Source organism: Cygnus olor, chromosome 11, assembly GCF_009769625.2.
Source record: "Cygnus olor isolate bCygOlo1 chromosome 11, bCygOlo1.pri.v2, whole genome shotgun sequence".
Classification (NCBI taxonomy): domain Eukaryota; kingdom Metazoa; phylum Chordata; class Aves; order Anseriformes; family Anatidae; genus Cygnus; species Cygnus olor.
This window is the reverse complement of record NC_049179.1, coordinates 10,668,828-10,689,253: the sequence shown is the minus strand read 5'-3', so window position 1 is coordinate 10,689,253 and position 20,426 is coordinate 10,668,828. Positions and strand designations below refer to the sequence as shown.

Genomic DNA, 20,426 nt, shown 5'->3' with positions numbered 1-20,426 from the left:
ACACAGGTGGGCATCTCAGCAGACCTGTGCTGGAAGAGAGATGTTGCAAGCCAAAGAGACCCTGGAAAAGAAAAGGATGGAGGAGGGCATCCTAGCATGAGAGGTGCCCTTCAAGGGAATGGCTTGTTCAGCTTTCCTTACGCTTGCTCATCTGGATTCAGCCAGACCACCATCTGTAATGATTTTCACCTCCCTACTCTGAGGCATGCCTTTGTGCTGCCAGTTCTCACTCACTTGCTGTGGTATTCAGCCATACCGCTGTCCTCCTCCAGGATCTGTCTACCAGCAAAGTCGATGGTGATTTTTTTGGCAAGCCGGGAGGCATGGCGCAGCTCCCGCAGCTCCTGCTCTCTCTTCTGGAGGGCCTCCCTTTCTTGCTTGGAGAGCCACTGGTTGGAGTCCGTAGCAAAATAATCCGATTCATCGTCAATGACCTGGGTTCGACGCACACTGGCAAGAAACAAATGCGATGGTAGATCAGCACAGCAGGACAGGCATGCAGCGCTGCCTGCCCCAAAGGCTCCCTTCTACCTGCTCCCTCCTGCTCTCTCCAGAGAGCTGGACTGTCAGGGACACAACGCAAGGACATCCAAACAGGACACATTTCAGGGGCTCACTCTTGTTTCAGTGAATGTGAACACCAAAGTCCAACGTTAAGGTGTTGGTAGCTACTGCCCAGGTTTTATATTACGGAAGGAACTCCGTAACATTTCTGTTAGAGGCAGCTTTGCCTGCCAGATAATTTATTTCACTATAGTCACAGCTAGTACCTTACCTTGTCCTGTCAAATTCCAACAACTTGTCTTTGTGTTTCACAGCCATCTCCAGGCCTGCTTTGAGTCTAGCTTCTTGCCGAGGCAGTAAGTCTTTGCTTATGGCATCCAAATTCCCTGAACTTTCAGCACCTGAGAGAAAAAATAAATCACAATTCAATATTCAGGGACAGGATAGTTGTTTAAAGCCTGGTCTTGGTGGGGCTGGCTGCAGAAATGCCCCCTAAAACAAATGCCATTCAGGGAGCGAAAAGAGGCACTGGGATTGGCACCTTTCTAAACCAGGTTTTGATTTTCCCTCTAGCCCCTTTTCAGAGACTCCTTCCTCCGAAGAGGAGAAAGCACTTAAATGCTAGTGACAATGTCAAGGCAGTGTTTAGAGAGAAAATCTTAGCATTTGATTCTCTGTTAGCCTTTCCCTAACAATTTGGTCAATGCAAACTTTGCCCATTGTCAACCGCAGGCCAAATTACCTCCTAAGCATTGTTACTGCTACAAAGAGACTCTTGGCCACAATAGATCGCTGCCAAATGCTAGTTGTGCACAGAGCAAGCCTTGCATCTGCTGCTGTATGAGCTTCTCACAAATGAAACCCTCCCCCAGTATACCTCAGCAGGTTTTTGAGACCAGCTATTGGTAGAGGAAGAAATATATTCCCAGCAATGACCTCTTATTTCTTACCATTTTTGGCAAGGAGCCAAAACCCAACCAAACAAACAAAAGGAGAGAAGGTCTGCCTCACAGCCACAATGGAACAAGCCAACGTATTTCACAGAAGCAACACGCAGCGCAACACCTTTATTTCAGGGAAACAAAAAGGCCTGTATTCCTCTATCTCCACCAATCCCCATTTTTCCACTCCTGAGCCAAACAGCTATCCACATTTCAGCCTTCACCTACACAGATAACGTAACAAAGCAAGACCCAGCACAGCAGAAGTGGAGGCCAATAAAATATGTAACAAAGCGGGATCCTGAAGTACGACAGGATCTCTACAGGAAGATTATAAACAGACCGACTCTGACCAGCTATTATTCCCGAGGACTTACAGGACCTCCTGCAGCTCTACTCAGAAATTGACACCGAGACACAAAGTAAATATTTCCCCAGTTCCTCAGCAAAGTTTATTTTTCAACCAAGAACACTGTGACCTTGGCTATATTTCAACTAAACTCAGACAAACATCCCCGTAACGCACAGGTCTTCACTGGGAGACTGAGTATTATTTCCTTTTGCTTTCCTTGACTGTTCTTATTTTTAGCTCCCAAGATAAGTGTTAGATGAGAAAAGCCATTAGAAAATATTAACCAACACCTCTCTAGACCCAGCAAATCAGATAGCAGCACTTCATCTTCCACAGCACACATTCCACATGGGACTTATCCTAATTTTCAAGGACTGCTGCAGCGATCCAGTTCATATGATTGATTCAGGAATGCCTAACAAGCAGCCTTGGGGCCTCTGGGTAAGGACATTACGCGCTGCCATCTGACGCTTGCACTTATCGCCTCCGCTGAAGTCCAGAGATGCTGCCGAGCGGCTACAACAAGCCAACGTCCCCGCTACCCTTGTACACCAGGCAGCAATGGGGGCAAGTGGCTCAGTGAAGCCTGAAGCAAACACAGCTCACAGCCTGTCCTGGCAATTTATGTCCCCGAGAAACATTAAGGTGCCAGCTCACGAGAAAACATTTCCCTTAGATTTTGCTGGCAGTTCTTTATAACTCAGGTGAACAGATCTAAACACCTTATACACCAAGACACAGACGCTCGTTCCTTCACATCAAGGCAAGTCCAACAAGTAGCAGAGCGAAGCACAGCAGGGCTCCTGCTGCTGCACAAGGGATTGGATTTATTACTTTACAGCTTGCTACTAACCTGCCATGAGCTTCTTCAGCAGCTTCTGGCTCTTGTTTGAGTCCCGCTGAAGAATGTCCTGCTCTTCTTTAGTGCATACCTAAGGGGAAAAAACAACAACAAGAAAGGCTAGGAAGGACATTGCATGCATGACCAGCATCAGAGCTTGGGGCAACTGTTCAAAGAAAGCTGTTTAAGGTGGCCAACATAGCCCATGCCTTTCCTCCTTCTGCATCATCTACGTGGGCAGAATCCTGAAAGCTTGCTCTTTACTACAAACAATCCCTGAAATCTGTACAGCCTGCCTTTAATTGGTTCTGTGGACAGACACACTGCCGGGGTCTCTCAAAGGACAAGAAATGCACTCTGAGCTTCCCTGAGCAGATAAACAATGCTTAACTCATGGGTCCTTTCTCTTGGTTGACCGCTAGGAGTTAAACAGATCTTTGAAAAGAGCAACAAATCTGATTTCTAATGTTTTCTTCATCCAACCAACATTTCCTCTCTGCTGAAATTAACCTTACTGAGCCTGTAGTCATTACCTGGCCCCCCTTCTCACAATACAGGACACAAGAGACATCCCAAATGACGCACACAGCACAAGTGCTGAAGGAAACAGCACGTTACCCTGGCCATGTCTTCTCTCCCTTACAAGCCTAGCATGGCTGCGCCCAGGAAGCGGCTGAAGTCTCACATGCGTTTTGGGCACTGCTGCACAGGAGACTGCCATAAATCAGGCAAGCTTCAAAGCGATGCAAATTATAAGGGCAACCTCTCCGCTCTCTGAAGCCGCACATCATAAAACCAACACAAAAGTGACTTAAAACCACAACGGTTCTTCTTCCCCTGGAAGGAGATGGAACAGGTTATTTCCTGCACAGCTTCAGATTTTCGAGCGCTTTGCTAAGGGAGCTTTGATCTGAGAGGAGAGGCTAATTCAGCCCCACGCCATTTCCAAACCCTGAGCAAACCCCGCTGCATTCCAGCATGGCAAATAAGAAAACAAAACACCTCAATACTAACCAGCGAGCCACAAAACAAGCAGGGTCCGGAGCCCTCCTGCTCGCAGACAATGCGCCCGCAAACCAAGCAGTTGTTGATGAGCTTGTGCTTCTGGCCCAGGCACTCGCAGGCGTGACGGCCAGGGATCAGGACAGCCAGCCTGTCTTGCCCTTCCTTGGTATACAGGCTGACATATTTGGCCTTTTTCTTACAGGAATTGTTGCTGCTGCTGACTCCAGTGCTGTTCTCCTGTGCCTGAGAAGCAAAAATAAAATGAACAAACTATATTCAGACTGTAATACCAGCAGCAAAGAGACAAGCATTGACACCTGAGCAGGCCGGGGAGACTCAGATAATCATTATTCTGCCTAAATGGAATGAAACTTCCCCAGATTCACATCAAGACAACTGAAAGGCAAGCTTAGACCCGGCAGAAACGGTCCAAGGGCTCTTAGCAAAGCAAGGACATGAGGACGTTGCAGGCCCATTTGATCTCTTTGCTGCCTCTGAAAGCTGAAATTGCTTGGGCCTGGATGGCAGGTGTGCCGTCTGTCCTCTGGCCTGGCGTTATCAACCCTCTGGTATTTAACAGCTTCAAACAGCAGCTCAGCTACTCCCAGACACGCACTCTCACGGGCTATTTAGATTACAACAACCCCCTCTTTGTAACTGAAGTCCTGCGTGTGCCTGTCCCCAGAAACAGAGCTCCTGTTGGCAGATGGGACCTCTTTCCTCGCAGCCAGTTCACCAGCAAGAATTGTGTTTTCCGCCCAGCACAGCCACTGGAGCAGAGGTTTGCCATGCCCAGCACGTTTGAGTTTTTAGCTGCAATGTAAAGTCTTCTCCTCATTCATGACTTGGCATCAGTGATGCCATAATTCACTGCTCTGAGTTTCAATCAGGGACCACGCATATGGGTTTGGATTAGGCTGAAATAGAGAAATCCTGATCAGAGATGAAGTAAGATACTTTAGACGATGGCTGAATTAATAACCTGACAGTGGAATTCTCTATTTTCTCCCTCAGCCTTTCCATCTTGATCAAAGAAACAAATCACTCCCCCACCCACCTGACGTCTCCAGCAGGTACCAGCTGAAAAGCGAATAGGTCTGGAGGAGTTAATCCAGCGCAGAAATCATTCCAGAGGGACAGAACAAAGCCACATCAATCCTGATGCTGTTTCTTCTGGCAATACTTAAAACCAGATGCTTTGAAAATAAGCCCAAAAGACTCCAGGCACAAACCCATCTCGTAACACTAGTTGAGGCTGGTTTCAACCAAGAATTACACACTAGCCATGACCAAGAAAAAACAGGACTTATTGCCCTTGCCTATTTCAGTGCATAAATGCACTCTCTAGCCTTTACTTGCCCTATCTATGACACTTGAGAATTCTCTTGCAGCTCAAGCACAGCATCTCTTTGCCTCTCTCAGTGATAGTAAAGAGGATTTCTAGGATCCAGAACGCCTGTTTTCTTTCACCCCTGAACAACTCCCTCCCTCCTTGCTGCACGCTCAAGGATCACCCCGCTCCCTGACCCAGCCTCTAGCTCCCACGTCACTTTTCCCAGCGACGGCGCTGAGCTGTGGCATTAGGACACCTTTTGTCCTGACTGCTTTCACCAGCTTCCTCCACGCCCCGCTCTCAGCCACGCTACTAGTTTAGAGACAAGGAGACAACGCGTTTCCAGTTCCTCCAGCTCTGCCCAATTGGCTTTGTTGCCACTACCAGATCCAAACACTACTACTCAGAAGAAACATAAGCAGATAAAGCAACCTTGGTTAGCAAACCTTGACAGAGCGTTCTCAGCATTTTTACTAAGTTGAAAGATAACTGCAAGGAAACGGCACATCAATGTCCATTTTTAACTGCACAGTTCCAAAAAAAGTTTTTTTTTTTTTAACCTCTACAAACATTTTAAGCACTTGCACTTCCCCCACTACAAAAACATCAGTTTAAAAACATAACTAAGTTCCACTATTTATTCAGGTGCAGCCCTGGCTTTTAGGATTTGGATGATGCTCCACAACTTTGTGGCAGGGTTGCACCTGGATAAATCACAGGATTCAGCTTTGGGATGTGCAACGTGCTTGACATTTGCAGCACAAAGGACACTAAATCTCACTGCAAATCTAACAACGCAAGTCCAACGCAGCGCGCTTCCACACACTTATTTCCACAGAGCACACTCGTACGCTTCAGGCAGCGACGCGGTGATCTGCTGCATTCTCTACAGAGCAGGAGCGCAGCTCTCCAGCTGGATCCACCTAAGGAAGGAGCTTGGGTTCCCAGCAAGTAGCTGTAACGCTCTGGGTCAAAGCCCACTATAGAAGAAATAAAATCCAAAAACTCAGCCTGGGCAACTACCACAATATTTGACCTCAGAGATCACCACATTTGATGTGCTTACACTCAGAAACAGTTCTGTTGAATGGAAAACAAGTCTGCTACAAAACGTGTTACCTAACAAAAGGAAAGGCAATGAACACTTGCTGCATGGGTTTGTGCTGCCTCAAAACAGCAGGATTCTCATATTTTGAAGTTCTTTTGTTGGATTTTATGCACACTTCAAACCATTTGCCAACGGAATCGAACAGCGTCTCAGGAGAGAAACGGCCAAGCTGGACTGCCAAACCAAACCCAGCCTCAGCTCTCAGGTTCCTCTGCCTGACAGTCAAGGCCTCCTCTCTGCAGCAGCAGGAGCCTGGCAGCCAGAAATGTGTCAGTTGTCAATTGGAGCTTTATTTGGTATGACTGGCAAGTTTTAAATTGAGCAAGAAGGAATGTTTCACCCACGTGATGGATTCTTTAACTCCACAACCTTCAGAACTCCACTCTCGCCCTCTCCAGGTCTTTTCTCTGCCCCGTGGCAGTGAAAGACGCACAGACGCATACAGACAGACAGACGCACACAGTATGAGCGCTACCTGTCCAGATTGCAGTCAGCTTCGAATCGAGCCGCTGCACCGGAGTGGCCGCCCCTCACCATCCACTGGGACGTGCCGCCCCACAAGGCTGGTGCTCATGTACCAGCTGCACCCACCTTGGCCAGGTCGAGGGGAGTTTTTACTTCCTCCACATGTGCGCTTGGCTCCACATACGCAGGTGTTTCCTGTTTGTTCCTGCCTTTGCGTTTCCCCTTTTTCGCCTGGTCTCCAGCCCGAGGCACTTCTGAAGTCTCTGGAAAAGTCCGTAAGCACAAAGAAAGGCTCGGGAACTGACAGCAAGAGGAATACGTCCCTGACCTCCTGCGTCCAGTTGGGGAATGAAAACTGACTTCACAAATAGGATCGGCCACTGGCATTCACGGCAAATAATTCTCTACAAACAGAATAACTGAGGCAAGCTCACTTGATTTTGCAATTCCTCCCTCCCCATACCACTCACCATCCTTTTTTCCGATACGCTGGTAAGGGCTCAGAAGGCAGCTGTGAGGATTTCCGCCACCTGGACAGCAGTTCTTCTACAAACCGACCCTTCTTCCCCTCGGTCCCCTGGAGGAGGTCAACGACGTACTCCCGGATCTCGTCCTCGTTTGTTATTGACAAGATGTAGCTGCAAGGAGGCAGGATGGAGAGAAACGGGTAAGGGGGGCCTTGGTTCTGAGGAAACCGGCAGCCTGATCCTGTAAGTTCTACTAGTTCCATATGCATCTCCCCTCTTTGTAACAGGTTTCTGCGTAGTTTACGGTAAGGAAAAGGTTTTCTAAAAGAAATACTGAGACAGACACTTGGGGAAATTCCTTATGGCTTTCCCTGAAAAAAAAAAATGGAGGGGGGAACAAGCTATCTTTCTTCCCCCTTTCCTGGGCAAATTGACATTCCCACTGCCCTTTCTGCCAAATACTAAAAAACTCTCACTCAGACATTGCTTCTTCTCGTACAACACACGCAAAATAAATAAATAAAAATAAACCAACGACAAGCTCCTGGTTATCCACACAGAGCCAGCATAACCCCCCTCTCCCCTCCCTGCCACCTCCCGGTGCCCTCACATCTCAAGGCACACCAAAACCAAGAACAACCCGAGGCTCAATATTTCCCGCTTGCGTTGGCCCGCAGAGGCTGAGGGGAAATGGGGAGAAAACCCACGAGGACCGAAGGACAAACCGAGAAAGCCGAAGGGGACCAAGGGACGAGCGGGGGGACCTGAGGGGGAGCGGGGGGACCTGAGGGGGACCGAGGACCCAGAAGCGCCGCGAGTGACAGCTGGCAGCGGCAGGAGGGCCCGCTGGGTCTCGGCAAGGGTTGAGGGCGCCGAGCGGAGCCCGCACGGCCCCGCCGGCTCCCGTGGCCGCTCACCGCACGACCTCCTCGCCCACGTCCAGCCCGAAGTCGCCGCGCAGGTGCTGGACGCACCAGGCCAGCAGCGGGCTGGGCGCCGCCATCTTCTGCGGGGGGACGGGAAGCGGCAACGCACCGCGCGGCCGGGCGCTCCCCTCGGAAACGCGGCCGCGGCGCTGCCGTTCCGGGCCCCTCCCGGCCCCCCTAAAACCAAGCCCACACAGAGATCGGTCTCTCGGCCAGTAGGCAGCGGTTGTTAATGTATTTGTCATGTATACATGCGTATATACGTGTTTATGTTTCCATTCGCGCATTTCAAAGGGCTTGCTGCTTTGGGCAACGCAATAAACAGCAGGTGGGCCTCTGCAGCTTGTGCCGTAGTCCGCTTTTTGAAAAGCAAACAAAAAGACACCCAAAACAGAGTGATAACACGTGATTCTTAGCTCATGGGTCTGTTCCGTGTGCGCCAGCACCAGGAGATAGAAGGGAATGGGGAATTAATCCACCATTAAAGAAAAAAAAGCCGACACTAAAGCCTGATTAGGCAAAGAGGCATTAACGTGAACATAAAAACACTTTTAGATAAGGGAGCAATAATTGTTGGAAAGGGAGGGAGTGTGTTTGCAACCAACATCTGCTGAAACATTTGGCACATTGCAGAAAGGGAGCGAGGTTTCTTTATAACACAAGTAACAGAGGCGGCACAGCGAGGCCCTCGCCTGCCCACGCCTGTAGGGCGCAGCTGGGAGCTTCACATCAGGGAGACCACGACGAACTTGTTGGAGCACAATCTTCCACTGAAACCACCCCCCAGTGTCTGGGCTCCACGCGTGGTGGGCCATATGAAGAGCCATCCTTCCTCAGGCAGAGCAGTTCTCCCCCTGGTCCCTGTGTGCCCGCCAAGCATCTGGGAACCACTTGAAGTCTGGTGTTGGAAACGAAGTGCAGTCTTGGACCAAAATGTGACACGTTGTGGGGCTTTCCATGCTCCCAGCCAGGGTGGCTCTCTGACTTCTTTTAAAAAATGCTGTAGGCAGACAGCAAACTGTTTGGAGCTAAGGCTTTCACATCTGCGAGTGCCTTGGATGGGAACAAACTTCCCTTGCTGGTGTTGGCGGCACTGCCTGGCAGCTGAGCCCAGCCATCAGGGCTGGTCGCAGCGGGGAGCAGTGTCACTCCTTCTCCTCTGTCAGTTCATCCAAATTTGCACTGTTAAAAAAAAAATATGGTGGAACAAAGTTTTCGTTTGGAAAAATAACGATTCCTGTCAGACACCTCCCACAGAGAGACAATAGCATCATTGCTCCAAGCCAAGCACAGACTGGGAAACAACTGCGAGAGCGTGATTGTGCCCTTAAATTAAGTGACGGGGAGGAAGGGAAGTACCCGCAGAGCAGGAGAGGCTGATGCTGCCTCTGGGACAGAGCTGAGCTGCCAGAAGTGCGAGGAGCCGGGACAGAGGGCAGCGTGCCCTAACGCTGCTCTAGCCTGGGGGTGGCTGTCTGTGGGGCAGCACTTAGCCTCAGCTCCCAGGCTGTGCCTCAGTGGAAGGGCAGCCCTGAGGAGAGCTGGCTGCCACCTCCTGCCTGGGGACACGCCGGGGCCGCTCAGCCTGGCCAAGAGGCCCAGCAACCAGCTGCGGCAAGCACAGGAGGCCTTCGGCAGCACTCTGGCCTGTGAAGGGAGGGGGGCCAGGGGCACGCTGCCCCAGCAGGAGGAGGTGGGTGCCCACCCGTGTCCTGCACGGGGCCGGGTTTGGTCCTCCTGCAGAGCTCTGACCCAGCCGGCCGGACCCTGCCGAGCGGGTGTGCGATGAGGTGAAGCTGCGGGAGGTGCAGAACTGCGCCTGGCACGATACCTTCGTGTCCTCGGAGAAATAATGTCTCACTATGAACAGTCTCTTCTGGTGAAACTCAGCTTCGGTATCCAACGATCTCGGAGGGGTGCCTAAAAATGGGTGCGGTAATTGGTAGTTCAGGCAAATTCTCTGTGCTCAGACAGGCTGTGTTTGCATGAAGGCAGCAGCAGTGCGAGTCTCCAGAGCTGTCAGCCCTGTTTCAGAAAAGCTTTGGGGACTGCCAGCAAGTTCTGTGTTTCTGAAACAATTGCTCTACCTAGCTGACACTTCAAAGATCAACTTGTAGTCAGTGCTACTGACTAAAGAGGTAACGGTGTGAAACATTCTTTAAGACAATATCTCTGTTCTCTTCTCAAAGAACTTGAGTGTTTCACAAATACAGATAACCCTAAGCTGTTAGGGAGGCCCTGTAAGAAGCTCTCCCAAATTATCTCGAAGGCCCCGCAAAGCAAATGAACAGAAAGACTTTCAATTGCCTCCTACCTCTTGGAGAAACGAAAGATGCTTGTGCTCTAAAGCTTTCTCCTCTTCCACTTGCAATTTGTTTGCCTGAGTTAGGACTGGGTGCTGAAAACACTATAGAGAACACTCAGTCCCCTTCTAAAACAAGGTACATCCTCCCAAGGTGTTCTGGAAGAAGCAGGAGCTGTACTTACTCAATTCTGCAACTTTTTTTTTATCATTATTGGAGCCTTGCAAGCAGCTGACAGTCGAGTCCTGCTAACTCTTGCATTGCTAACACTTCTTACAGAGCTCGCCCCCTGCCACCGGACCCTGCAGAAGATGGCACGTCCTCTGAAGAAGAGCAGGCGTGATCTGACCCCGACTTCCATAACACATCGCGCCCTCTGTATGTGTATATAGTTTTTTAAAAATTTGTTGTTTACATTTGTTATTAAACTTAAGAGTTGTTATGGCTTATGTCCAGCTGTTGAACAGAACCAAAAGTGTAAGTTTTACAGAGCACAAGAAAATTGCGGTAAAATTATTGTGAAATTAATATATGTTTTTGAAGCTTAGCATTCAGAATGAGTCACTGCTTTAATTTTTACCTTGGTTCCTTGACTTCCTCAGTGACTCCTGCACTTCTTTTAATTGCTTTTCGCTTGTCTGAGACTTGCATGATCATGCTGTTTCTGTTTTTAAAACACAGATCTCTGATTTTCTAATACACAGAAGCATTCTGAAAGTCCATCTGTCATGTCTTTATTGAATTAGAAATTGTTAATGACAACCTCTTTTTCAGAATAGGGGAAATCTGGATTTGGAATGGGACAAAAAAAAGGTGAGGTGTAAGGGGAGTTGTCACTTGCTAACGTCTTGCACCACACCCCGGTACACAAACACAGTGTGTGCACGTCCCAGGGAGCAGCGGGGTGAAAAGATGGGCTTGGGGATGGGGCCAGAGCCTCAGAACACTTCACTGGAGGGAGACACCAAGTACTCATGCATTTTAAAGAAAAATAAATTACTGCAAAAGGTTCTGAGCTCAAAAGAGGATGTGACTTAATTAGAGTGGGATACTGTAGTGTGCTGGTGCGAGGGGCCCTGTCCTCTCCCTGCTGAGAGGAAAGAGGATCCTTCCCACCCCTCACAAGCTGTTTGGCCTGCTAGAGGTTAAAGGTGAGGTTGAATTAAAAACCAACTGTGTTGTTCTAATGTTTGTCCCAGGGGAAGAGTAGCACAGCCTCTGGGTTGCTCTGACACACAGGTCATTGAAGAGCTGAAATCGTATGGTGTTGAAAACAAATTCAAGACAAGGATAAACTGGCTGTGTGCCTGTGCTTTGTGTCACTGCACCACGTGACAGAGATTCCCCCATGCTGTGGGACTTCCAGCACTTTGGGGCAAACACTATTTTCTAGAGAACTTCTTAGGAAGAACCATCAGCTGCAAATTGAGTGTTATTATTGCTACTATTACTGTGAGGTAGTATTCACTTTTGAGTTTCAGGTTCCTGAGGCCACTTCTCAATTGTTGTAAGTTTAAAGGATTACTTGATAGCAATGCTCTCTTGTTTAAATCCAGATGAACGCTGCTACTTTTTTAATGGGGGGGGGGGGGGCGGGGAGGAGGAAAACACAGAAACAGCTAAAATCCAGTGGTCTTGAGTGCCCTGCGTAAGGAGGTTCTAAGATTTAGTTAATAAAATAGGAGCAAGCAGGGAAATGCCAGCAAATGTAAAACCAATTACTGTGTCCCAGCACTGGCTGATTTATTAATCTCAACTCATTAACACACGTATGAACATCCACAAAGAAAACAAAAAAGAAATACCCCACACTGACAATAGATGTCAGCAGCATCTCCAGCTATCAGGTACAGGGCCGTGCCAGTGGTTAGGGCTGCACACATTTTGCCCTTTTCTGTACCAAAAAGTGTCCGTGCTGTGAAGAGATTTGATGGCACGTAGGAAAGCGGCATCTGTGTAGGTGATACGTGCGGAACGTGTAAGCAGCGGGATGCGGGACTGGAGCTGCTGATTGTTTCCTGAGACCTGGCATTTCACAACAGGTAACAGTGTCACCAAAATCTCCCGTTTTGCTGCCTAAAATGCTGCGGGTTTCCCAAACCCGGCACGGGAGGGAGCCTGCTCCCCCACCAGACCTGTTCTCATCTCTGACGTGGACAGTGTTCTCCAGAGAGTCTGGCTTGGTTTTCTGAGCCCTGATCTTGAGAACGTCACAGCCAAAAGAGCATGGATGAGTGCTGAGCTGCCCTGAGGGGCCCCCACTGGGATGCCCACCCACGTGTGACAGGTCCAGGTGCCCCAGCCCCAGTTAGAAGGAGCACCAGGACCTTCTCGGGGTAGTGCTGGCCCAGCCTCATCCCCTGGGTGGTCCCACCATCGTCTCATCTCATTGCTGGTCCCACCTCCTTGGTGGGTTTGAGCCATCGAAACAACCTGTGCCTGCAGAAAGCAAGGAAGAGGGTTGGTCGCCACTGGGGTGGCCCAAATTCCTCTTCTCCCTCTGCACTGCCGCTCCTGGGGATGCGGCGATGCGGGGATGGAAGGGGAAAAGGGCTCGGAGGGAGGCAGGGAAAAGAGCAAGGAGGGCAGCGTGGAGATGGGGAGAGGCCGGTGGGGTTTGCTGCCGGGCAGAGGGCCTGCGTGCTTCTGGAGGAGCTCCTGGATGCTCCAAAAGCATCTGAAAAAGCACAAACGGTGCTGAGAAAAGGAAAGGGTGATGTTTAGAAGGTAAGGAAAAGGGCGTAACGCAACGAACTTGAGGTCCTACGCTGCAAAATTGTCTTTGTTTGGGCAGCACGGCCGGGGACCCCTCGTGCCGGGAGCGGGACGGAGCAGATGGCGCTTTTTGATTGACGTGGGCCGGGCTGGAAGCACCTTCTGCCTCTGGAAGGAGGCCGCACGGGGAGGAGGCCGCTGGGTGTGGGAGCAGACGTCCCCACGGCAAGGAGGCAGATGGAGAGGAGGGGAAGGGGCCGCCAGCTGCCGTGTGACCCTGCGGCCGTAGGGCCACGGCTGTTGGGGCCAAGCTGCCTGCAGCCCGCGTTCGCAGGCGGTTTTCTGATTCCCTAGGGGAAAACGGCTGTTAGCGGGCTGTGCCACGGCGTGCGTGGTGTCTGCACCCCACCGCTGGCCTTCCCTGCCTCCTCCTGGGAACGAGGCCTCCCCGCTGCCGAAACCGCGGCTGCGGGTTCAGACGCCAAAGGGGTTGCACAAAGCGCCCTGCCTCGCACGGTTCCTATTGATTTATGCAAACGTGAGGCCTGGGGGGCCGCGCGTCCTGCTCTGGGTGGAACGGTTACCGTCAGGGCAGGACGAGAGCCGGCCTCCCAGTGCCACCCTGGCGCCGTGCGCACGAGGAGAGCCGCTTTTCAGCGACGCCCCCCAGAACGCCCTTTTAACCCTCGTTTTCTCCCCCTGCTCCCAGCTCTTTGCCCAAATCACCCCACGACGGCAGGGCTCCCCGGGCCGGGCGTCACGGGGGTGCTCCGCCAGCTGCTGCGGGAGCCCGATCGAGCCCCGCGTGCCCGCCCGGAGCTGGGCAGACGCGGGGGCCGCTCGTTTTGCCCCCCCCCCCCCCCCGCCCCTTGTTTCCCCTCGTTCCCTGTTTTGCCCCCCCGCTGCCGGCCGGGCCCCGCCGCCCGCTTCCGCATAGCAACCGCACGCCGTCGCCAGGCCGGGCCCGCCGCCCCCGCGGCCCGGAAGCGCGCCCGGGCGGCCCCGCCGCTTCCCTGCCATAGGGCGGTGCCCGCCGGGGGGGCCGGGCCGCGCCGGCCGTTTCCGGGTCAGCGCCCGCCCCGGCGAGCGCGGCGGAGGGAGGAGCAGCGGCGGGCCCGGCCCGGCCCAGCCCGCGCCGCCGCCGCGCCAGGTAGGGCCCGGGGGGAGGCCGGGGAGGGGGGGGGTTCCCCAGCGCTCCGCTCGGCTCCCCGCCGCCGGGGGGCTGCGGGCGGGCAGGGGGTGGCCGGGGCTGGGCGGCCCGGGCTCGCCCCGCGTTCCGCCGGCTCCTTTGTGCGCGCCGGGGCCGGGGCTCGGGGGCGCGGTGCCCGCAGCCGGCAGGGCCCGGCCCGGCCTCGCCCGCTGCCCCCCGCTCCCCCCCCCCCCCCCCCCCCCCCCCCCCCCCCCCCGGCCCCGCCCCGGGGCTCGCCGCCGGTCCCCGAGCGGCCCGGCGCAGCGGAGCCGCGGGGCTGAGCCCGGCCCCGGTCCTCTCCTCCTCTCCTTTACCCGTGACCCGGCGCGGGTGGGACCGGCCGTGATCCGCGCCCGCAGAGCACCCCCCCCCGCCCCCCCCCCCGTGCCCCCCTGCCCGCGGCTGGGGCCGGGCCGTGCGCTGCGCCCCCCCCCCACCCCCCCCCCCCCCGCCCGGCACCCCGCTGGACGCGGCGGTGGGCGAGCGGAGAAGGGGAAGCTTTGTTCCCTCCCCAGCCCGTACCAGACGTTAGCAGCGCTCTGCCCCGGCCGCGTCCCGAAGGCACAAAGAGCGCCTTTGAGCCGCGGCGGCCGGGAGGTCGCCTCCTCGGGGCTGGGGAGCCGGGGAGCGGCCCTTGCTGCCGGAGCGCTGGAGCCGCTGCCTTCGCAGGGAAGCGCTGCTGGCGGCGGAGCTCTGCTCTTGCTCTGTGGGCTCCTCTCGTTGCGCGCGGATGTGCGGAGGTCTTCTCCGTGGGCGGGCCTGGGGAGCTGCCGGAGATGCTGCCGGTGGGGGATTTTGGTGACCGCCGGCGTAGGTGCGGCTGTAAGGATCCCCAACGTAAACATCGGGGTGTTCAGCGAAAGGTAATTCCGCTTTAGCGAGGTTTAAAAAGAAAGGCGTGCTTAGAAAACTTGGAGGACACCAGTGAGAAACCACCAGGAAAATCTGCTCTCGGTACTGAAGTCGCTGCTGCCGGCGTGGTGGTACCCCAGGACAGGTGGCACGGAAACCTTTTGGCAAAAAGCGCGCTGACTCTAATGAAATATTAGACCCTCAGATGACAAAATCGGTGCCGTACACTCGCGTCTTACATACGTAGCTGTGCTCTGTTTAGATACAAGTGTTTCTTCAAATGCTGCTTGCCCTGAAATTGCTTTTTCTGGACTCAGCAAAGCCCCCAGCTGGTGCCTTTTCCTTGTTGCTCTTTTTTTGGAAGAGCTGTTGGGTTGCGAAGACGAGGCACAGCCCTGCGGAGAGCTTGCTCTGGGAGTCCCCCTAGCAGAGTATTTTCAGTTGCTTACCTAAAGCCCGCCCTGGTTTAGGCCAGTCTGGGTTTCCTGCTGCGTTGTTCTGTGTGGGAAAACTCTTCTGCTCTCCTCTGGACATGACGATGGAGAACTCGCTTCAGATTCTTACGGCAAACTTATTTCCAGACGGTACGTGCCCCTGTCTTTGCACCAGCGTTGCCTTTTTGAAAACACCTCTCCTTTCCTCCAGCACTTTTCCAAGAGTGCTGTGCTCTTGGCTTCTTATTTCCAAGCCACCTGCACCAGCCTCCTAGTTGCTTTTTTCCAGATTAGCTGCAGATCTCTGCTCCACACGTGTTTCTTTAAACTAATCCCTGAACATGACTGGCCAGAGCAGGGCGTGCGGTGCGGGGGCAGGTCTCACGGGGATGCCGCGCGGTGTCACGGATAATTCCTTTGTGCCAGTGTCTCTCACCACTCATTCAGGTCGGTGGCTCTCAGGTCACAGCAGAAAGCGTATATCCCGTGCCTCTTTCCCTTGGATTAAAGAGCTTCCAGTTGCTAGTCCAGCTTTTTGCAAAGCCTGAAGCACCTGGCCTTACCTTGTTCCGTCCTGTCCCATCTATATTTCTCTTCCGTAGGAGGCTTTATGCTGTTCCAGTTCTCTGTATCGCCAATAATTCGACTTTTTGTGCCAAAGTCACTGTTGCAAAGTATTCAGGTAAGACTGATCTAGCAGCCAGGTTTGGAGAACAGCACTGCGAGGGGAATTGTTAGCTGGCTGAGGGCAGCCTTGTCCATGGCTAGTTGCTGCCTACCGTAGGCTAATTTACCCTTTTTTTGTGGTGGATATCTTTTAAACTGATTTCCAGCTCTTCTGAAACAACTGGTTACTGCATGTCCTCAGGTTAACAGATGGAGTCCTGTATAATGCCTGAAAAAGGGCTTCCAGGGGAGACCGGTGATCCATCTGGCCCAGCGTCCAGCTAGCTGGGAACCAGCAGCAGATGCCCAGGGATGGGAGCACACAAATATGGCAGATCTAATCTGGGGAAATAATGCTCTAATTTTTCCTCGTTCCAGCAGTTCTTGAACTTCGAGGTCATAACACTTGAATTTAGTGCCCTTCCACATTTCTCTTCCACAGATCTGCCCACTCACTTTGAATCATCGTGGTTTTCGCAGGGAGGCACAAAGCTGGACGCTGAGCCTGTAGCCCACGCATAAGGAAGGGACAAAAAAACAAGAATAAGGTTGTCAACTTAATAAGTTTAATAAATAAAAAATTAATAATAAAAACCTGACAAGAAGCAAATTCAGAACAAATTCCTTCCTTGCTTTCCCCACAACATTTGGGATTGTAGGAAACTGCTTTTTGTCCTGGCGGTCTCTTGTCCTGTCTGAGCTGTGCTGCTCTGCTCAGACTTTCCTTTCCACATCTCTCCTCGTTCTTCTCATCGCTCCTGGCCACGCCGCAGCCTTCCTGCCAAGGGGATGGATGGCACTCGGTGCGAGGCTGGTCATCCCGTCAGCTGGTGTCTCTTTCGGAAACGCCGCATGCCACGGATTTGTATTTCATTCTCTGTTATTGTCTTCACTAAGGGACAGGCAGAGCGCCTGTAATTACGATCAAAAGCCGCGGTGCTGCTGTTTTTTGTGGAATACGCTGCGGTAGCCCTGGTGTCCCGGTCCTGGGCGTTGGCCTGAGCTCCCTCTGTCGCTTTTCATATTTGAAGTTCGTCGTTCCTGGCGTGTTGTGCTTTGACTTTATCACCCACTCGTATCCTGAGGTCTTACTGCAATTCCTTAGAGTCATTGCTCTTATTTACTGATAATGTTAAATTATTCAGGGTAGCAAATGTTGTCATCTCGGTATTGCCTTCCCTTGCACAGTTCAGTAGAGTTGAGCAGAGTGCTGCGGTGAGTCCCCTCCGCTACAAAACTGACCAGTGATGCATTTCTTTCCCAATTCTTTTTTTTTTTTAAAACCAGTTGCTTATGTATGTGAAGAACTTTTCCTTTTATTCCATGGTAGTTTTGTTCCCTGAAGAGCTCTGGTGAAGGATCTTGTTATTTAGTATACTTTTTTTTTTTTAATGAAATATAGCAGCTGCCTCTTTCATGTACTCTCACTCCTTCAGGGGAGGAAAAAAAAAAAACAACTCTTAACTACTCCTGAGACATGACTTCATTTTATAAAATATAATTAGCCCAGTGTCCATTTAGTCTGCTCTTTAGGACAATTCTGACTTGCCCGGTGTGGCTGCCTGGTTTGCGGCTGCTCAGATACCTCTGAATTGCTCTCTGTTCCTGACTCTGTCGTGTCACTTGTACCATACTGATTTTTGTTTTTTCTAGCTTTGATTTTCATATTACTAACCTTAATCCCAGTAGGATTTTTTCGAGGAGATGAGGTTTTTGTGAATCAGCTTCTCTTCCCCCAAAAGCTGCATCATCCTCAGACATGTGCTCTTCTAGCTGCTGGCTCTCTGCTGAAGTGTCAGAGGAGTCTTTAATCTTGATTTCGAGTGCCAGTATCCTGGTGCTATTTTGATTAATTCAGACTTCTCATTCTTCCAATTTTCCCCAAAACTTCTCGGTTCCTAACGAGTTGGAGCCTGAGTGTGGGAGCAGTTCTTTAAAATGCTGTCACAGAACTCTTGGTCATCAACTTCCCATTCTCAGCCCCCAGAAACTTCCCTTCCTCATACGATAGCAGCGCTCACTCCTGTGGACCATGACCAGCAGCTCCTTCCCAACGTTATTTAAGAGCGTGTTCCTCCAGAAACAGGTGGCTGCTGGACAGACCCCCACCTGGAGCTACGCGGGGCTCATGGCACTGAGGAAATGATGGTCATCGGGTGGTCGTCTTGATCTGCAGAGAGCCGAGAAGACCAGAGGCTTCGGGGTCTAGTGGTGTAGAGAGCACAGGCTGCAGGGTATGCTATGGCGAGGTAAAATCTCAGACTTGTGCCTCCTTAGTTGTTATATTTCATACTAAATCCCCATGACCTTTCTCTTATAGAGGCAGGAGGTATTCTAACGCCTTGCTAAAATGTCTCTTAGATTTCTGGTTCATCAGACGCTTCTACCTTTTGAAAGGCCGCTTATGGAAATAAGGCAGTCGACAAAACCAGCACTGAAACGCTACTAATCAGGGTGAGATCACCACCATTTTCTCCTGGCTCTTCATATGTTATTTCTTCCTTTAAAATCTATTTAGAGAGGCTCGCTCTGAGAAATGGATAGGTGTCTCTTACCTGTCTGAATCTTCTGTTTTGGTTTGCTCGTCTGTGAGCAAATCTCTTCTGGATAATAACTTAATAGCCTAAGGAGTTGACAGCAATTCTACCCAGAAGATTAGTCTGACAGTTTGTGCTTTGTGGAAGACAATTGAATGGCGTGGATGCGTTCCTCTTAGCATTTAATGCAGAAATTGGAGGTATTCGTTTGTGAGATGGAGAAACTGTTTTCCTGTCTGCCTCTGCTTTCCTGCTCCTCTTTTTCTCCCTTATGATTATATTATGACATTCCTTTAGGCTGGCAGAATTGCAGCTGTTTATGAAGTGAAGTTTTCTTCGCAGTCCTGAATCTGCAGTCATTTTTCTGAAGCTGTCATGTTTCTGTAGTCTTCTAAGGTGAGTTGGCCATATAGCACATGGTACGTTACAGAAGGCCACAGAATTTATTAATATCTTGAGTAGTTGTTGTCCCCTACATGTGTTTTAATGTATATTGATGAGTCCTGACAAGTCTGTGGCTTGTGATAAAGCTGAGAAATATCTGGAATAGCAGTATTCTGCAGAACAACTCCTGTTTTTCCCAGTTCATGAGAAATCACTATTTTAGTGTCAAAGTTAGTTTAAGCAAGTTGTAGGAGAAATGTACTTAAACTCTGTGAAGCCAACCTGCTTGAAGCATGTATTTCTCAAAGGTATTTGTTTCATGTTGCAGAATACGGTAACTTCTATCTTAGCAATTTGCTGCAGAGCTCAATTCATAATTTAAATCGTCTTAGGTGGCAGTAAATCTTGCCTGCTTATGAGGTTGAAAACTGCGTTTCTTCTCAAATACTTGCCTTTGTTACACCTGTAATGAGGGTAATGTCCTGTTTGCAGAAATAACAAACAAACTGTTCCTTTGCACATTCACTGAGTTACAAATCAGAGGGTGCATTCATATGCAGCCTTTTTTTTTTTTTCCCCTTTCACATTAATAGAGAGCACACTACAGGAAAAAACATTACAGGCAATTTGTTTGCATATGTCTAGTCTTGCTCATGGCAAGGAGAGGAATAGGAATCGAGTTACTAATCTTTGACAGTGTTTTTTCAGCGAGTTTCTGATGTGTAGCAGTCTGTGTCTCAGTCTTGCTGGGTTTTCAAGCCTTCGTTCCTTGTCAGTCAGAATTCCTTGTAGGTTTGACTTCTGTTTATTTAGGTCTATTAAAAAAAAATGAGGGGAAGTCCTGTAAAATATGGCTTATAAAGTTGTTCCATTGACAGTCACAGTTCTGGCAAGTGTAATGAAACAATTCAGCTTCTCTGAAATTTGGTACAAGTTGCTTAATTCCAAGTCCTGCAGCAACCCTGCTCTAGCTGCTCTGGCTGTCCTTAGGTACCTTCTAACTGTTCTTGTAACGCACAAGGCTGACTTCTACAGCTTCATTTTATTTCCTAGATCTTAAGAGAACAAGTTTGAGCGAACAAATGAAACTTATTAACCTGTAACATCTTACTTTAATGAGGCAGAGACCGCACACTTTGTAGTTGTCTCTTTTCAAGTGTGTTAGACTTCAAAGGTCTCACCTTCGGGAGGCTGATGGAGGCTGGCTCCTGCTGTTGCTCCGCGGCAGAGCGCTTTTGGCAGGGCTGAAGCACCAGGTAGCACCGCGCTGCTTTGCCATGGGAGGGAGGGACTGCGGCAGCACTTGCGTTAAGCAACTTCTTGGATGCTTTGGGAGGAAATTCCAAAATGCTCTGTGTGCTCCCACCAGGCAGTGTGATTCTTCCCCACGCCAGAAAGTGCTTG

At 51.0% G+C, this 20,426-nt stretch overlaps 2 protein-coding genes across 2 annotated transcripts in view; one reads left to right on the top strand and one right to left on the bottom strand.

The window, feature by feature from the left end:
* Positions 1 to 8,056, bottom strand: part of TRIP4 (thyroid hormone receptor interactor 4) — a 32,295-nt gene extending 24,239 nt beyond the window's left edge. Inside the window, 8 exon segments of the mRNA XM_040569888.1 lie at positions 235 to 450; positions 776 to 905; positions 2,651 to 2,729; positions 3,653 to 3,886; positions 6,676 to 6,812; positions 7,020 to 7,060; positions 7,062 to 7,187; positions 7,934 to 8,056. Coding sequence (XP_040425822.1) covers positions 235 to 450; positions 776 to 905; positions 2,651 to 2,729; positions 3,653 to 3,886; positions 6,676 to 6,812; positions 7,020 to 7,060; positions 7,062 to 7,187; positions 7,934 to 8,019 — 1,049 coding nt within the window. The 5' untranslated portion in view covers positions 8,020 to 8,056.
* A 5,948-nt stretch (positions 8,057 to 14,004) lies between these two features.
* Positions 14,005 to 20,426, top strand: part of CSNK1G1 (casein kinase 1 gamma 1) — a 102,329-nt gene continuing 95,907 nt past the window's right edge. The window contains exon 1 of the mRNA XM_040569573.1: positions 14,005 to 14,110. The gene's annotated coding sequence lies outside the window, so the exon portion shown is untranslated. The remainder of the gene's footprint in view (positions 14,111 to 20,426) is intronic.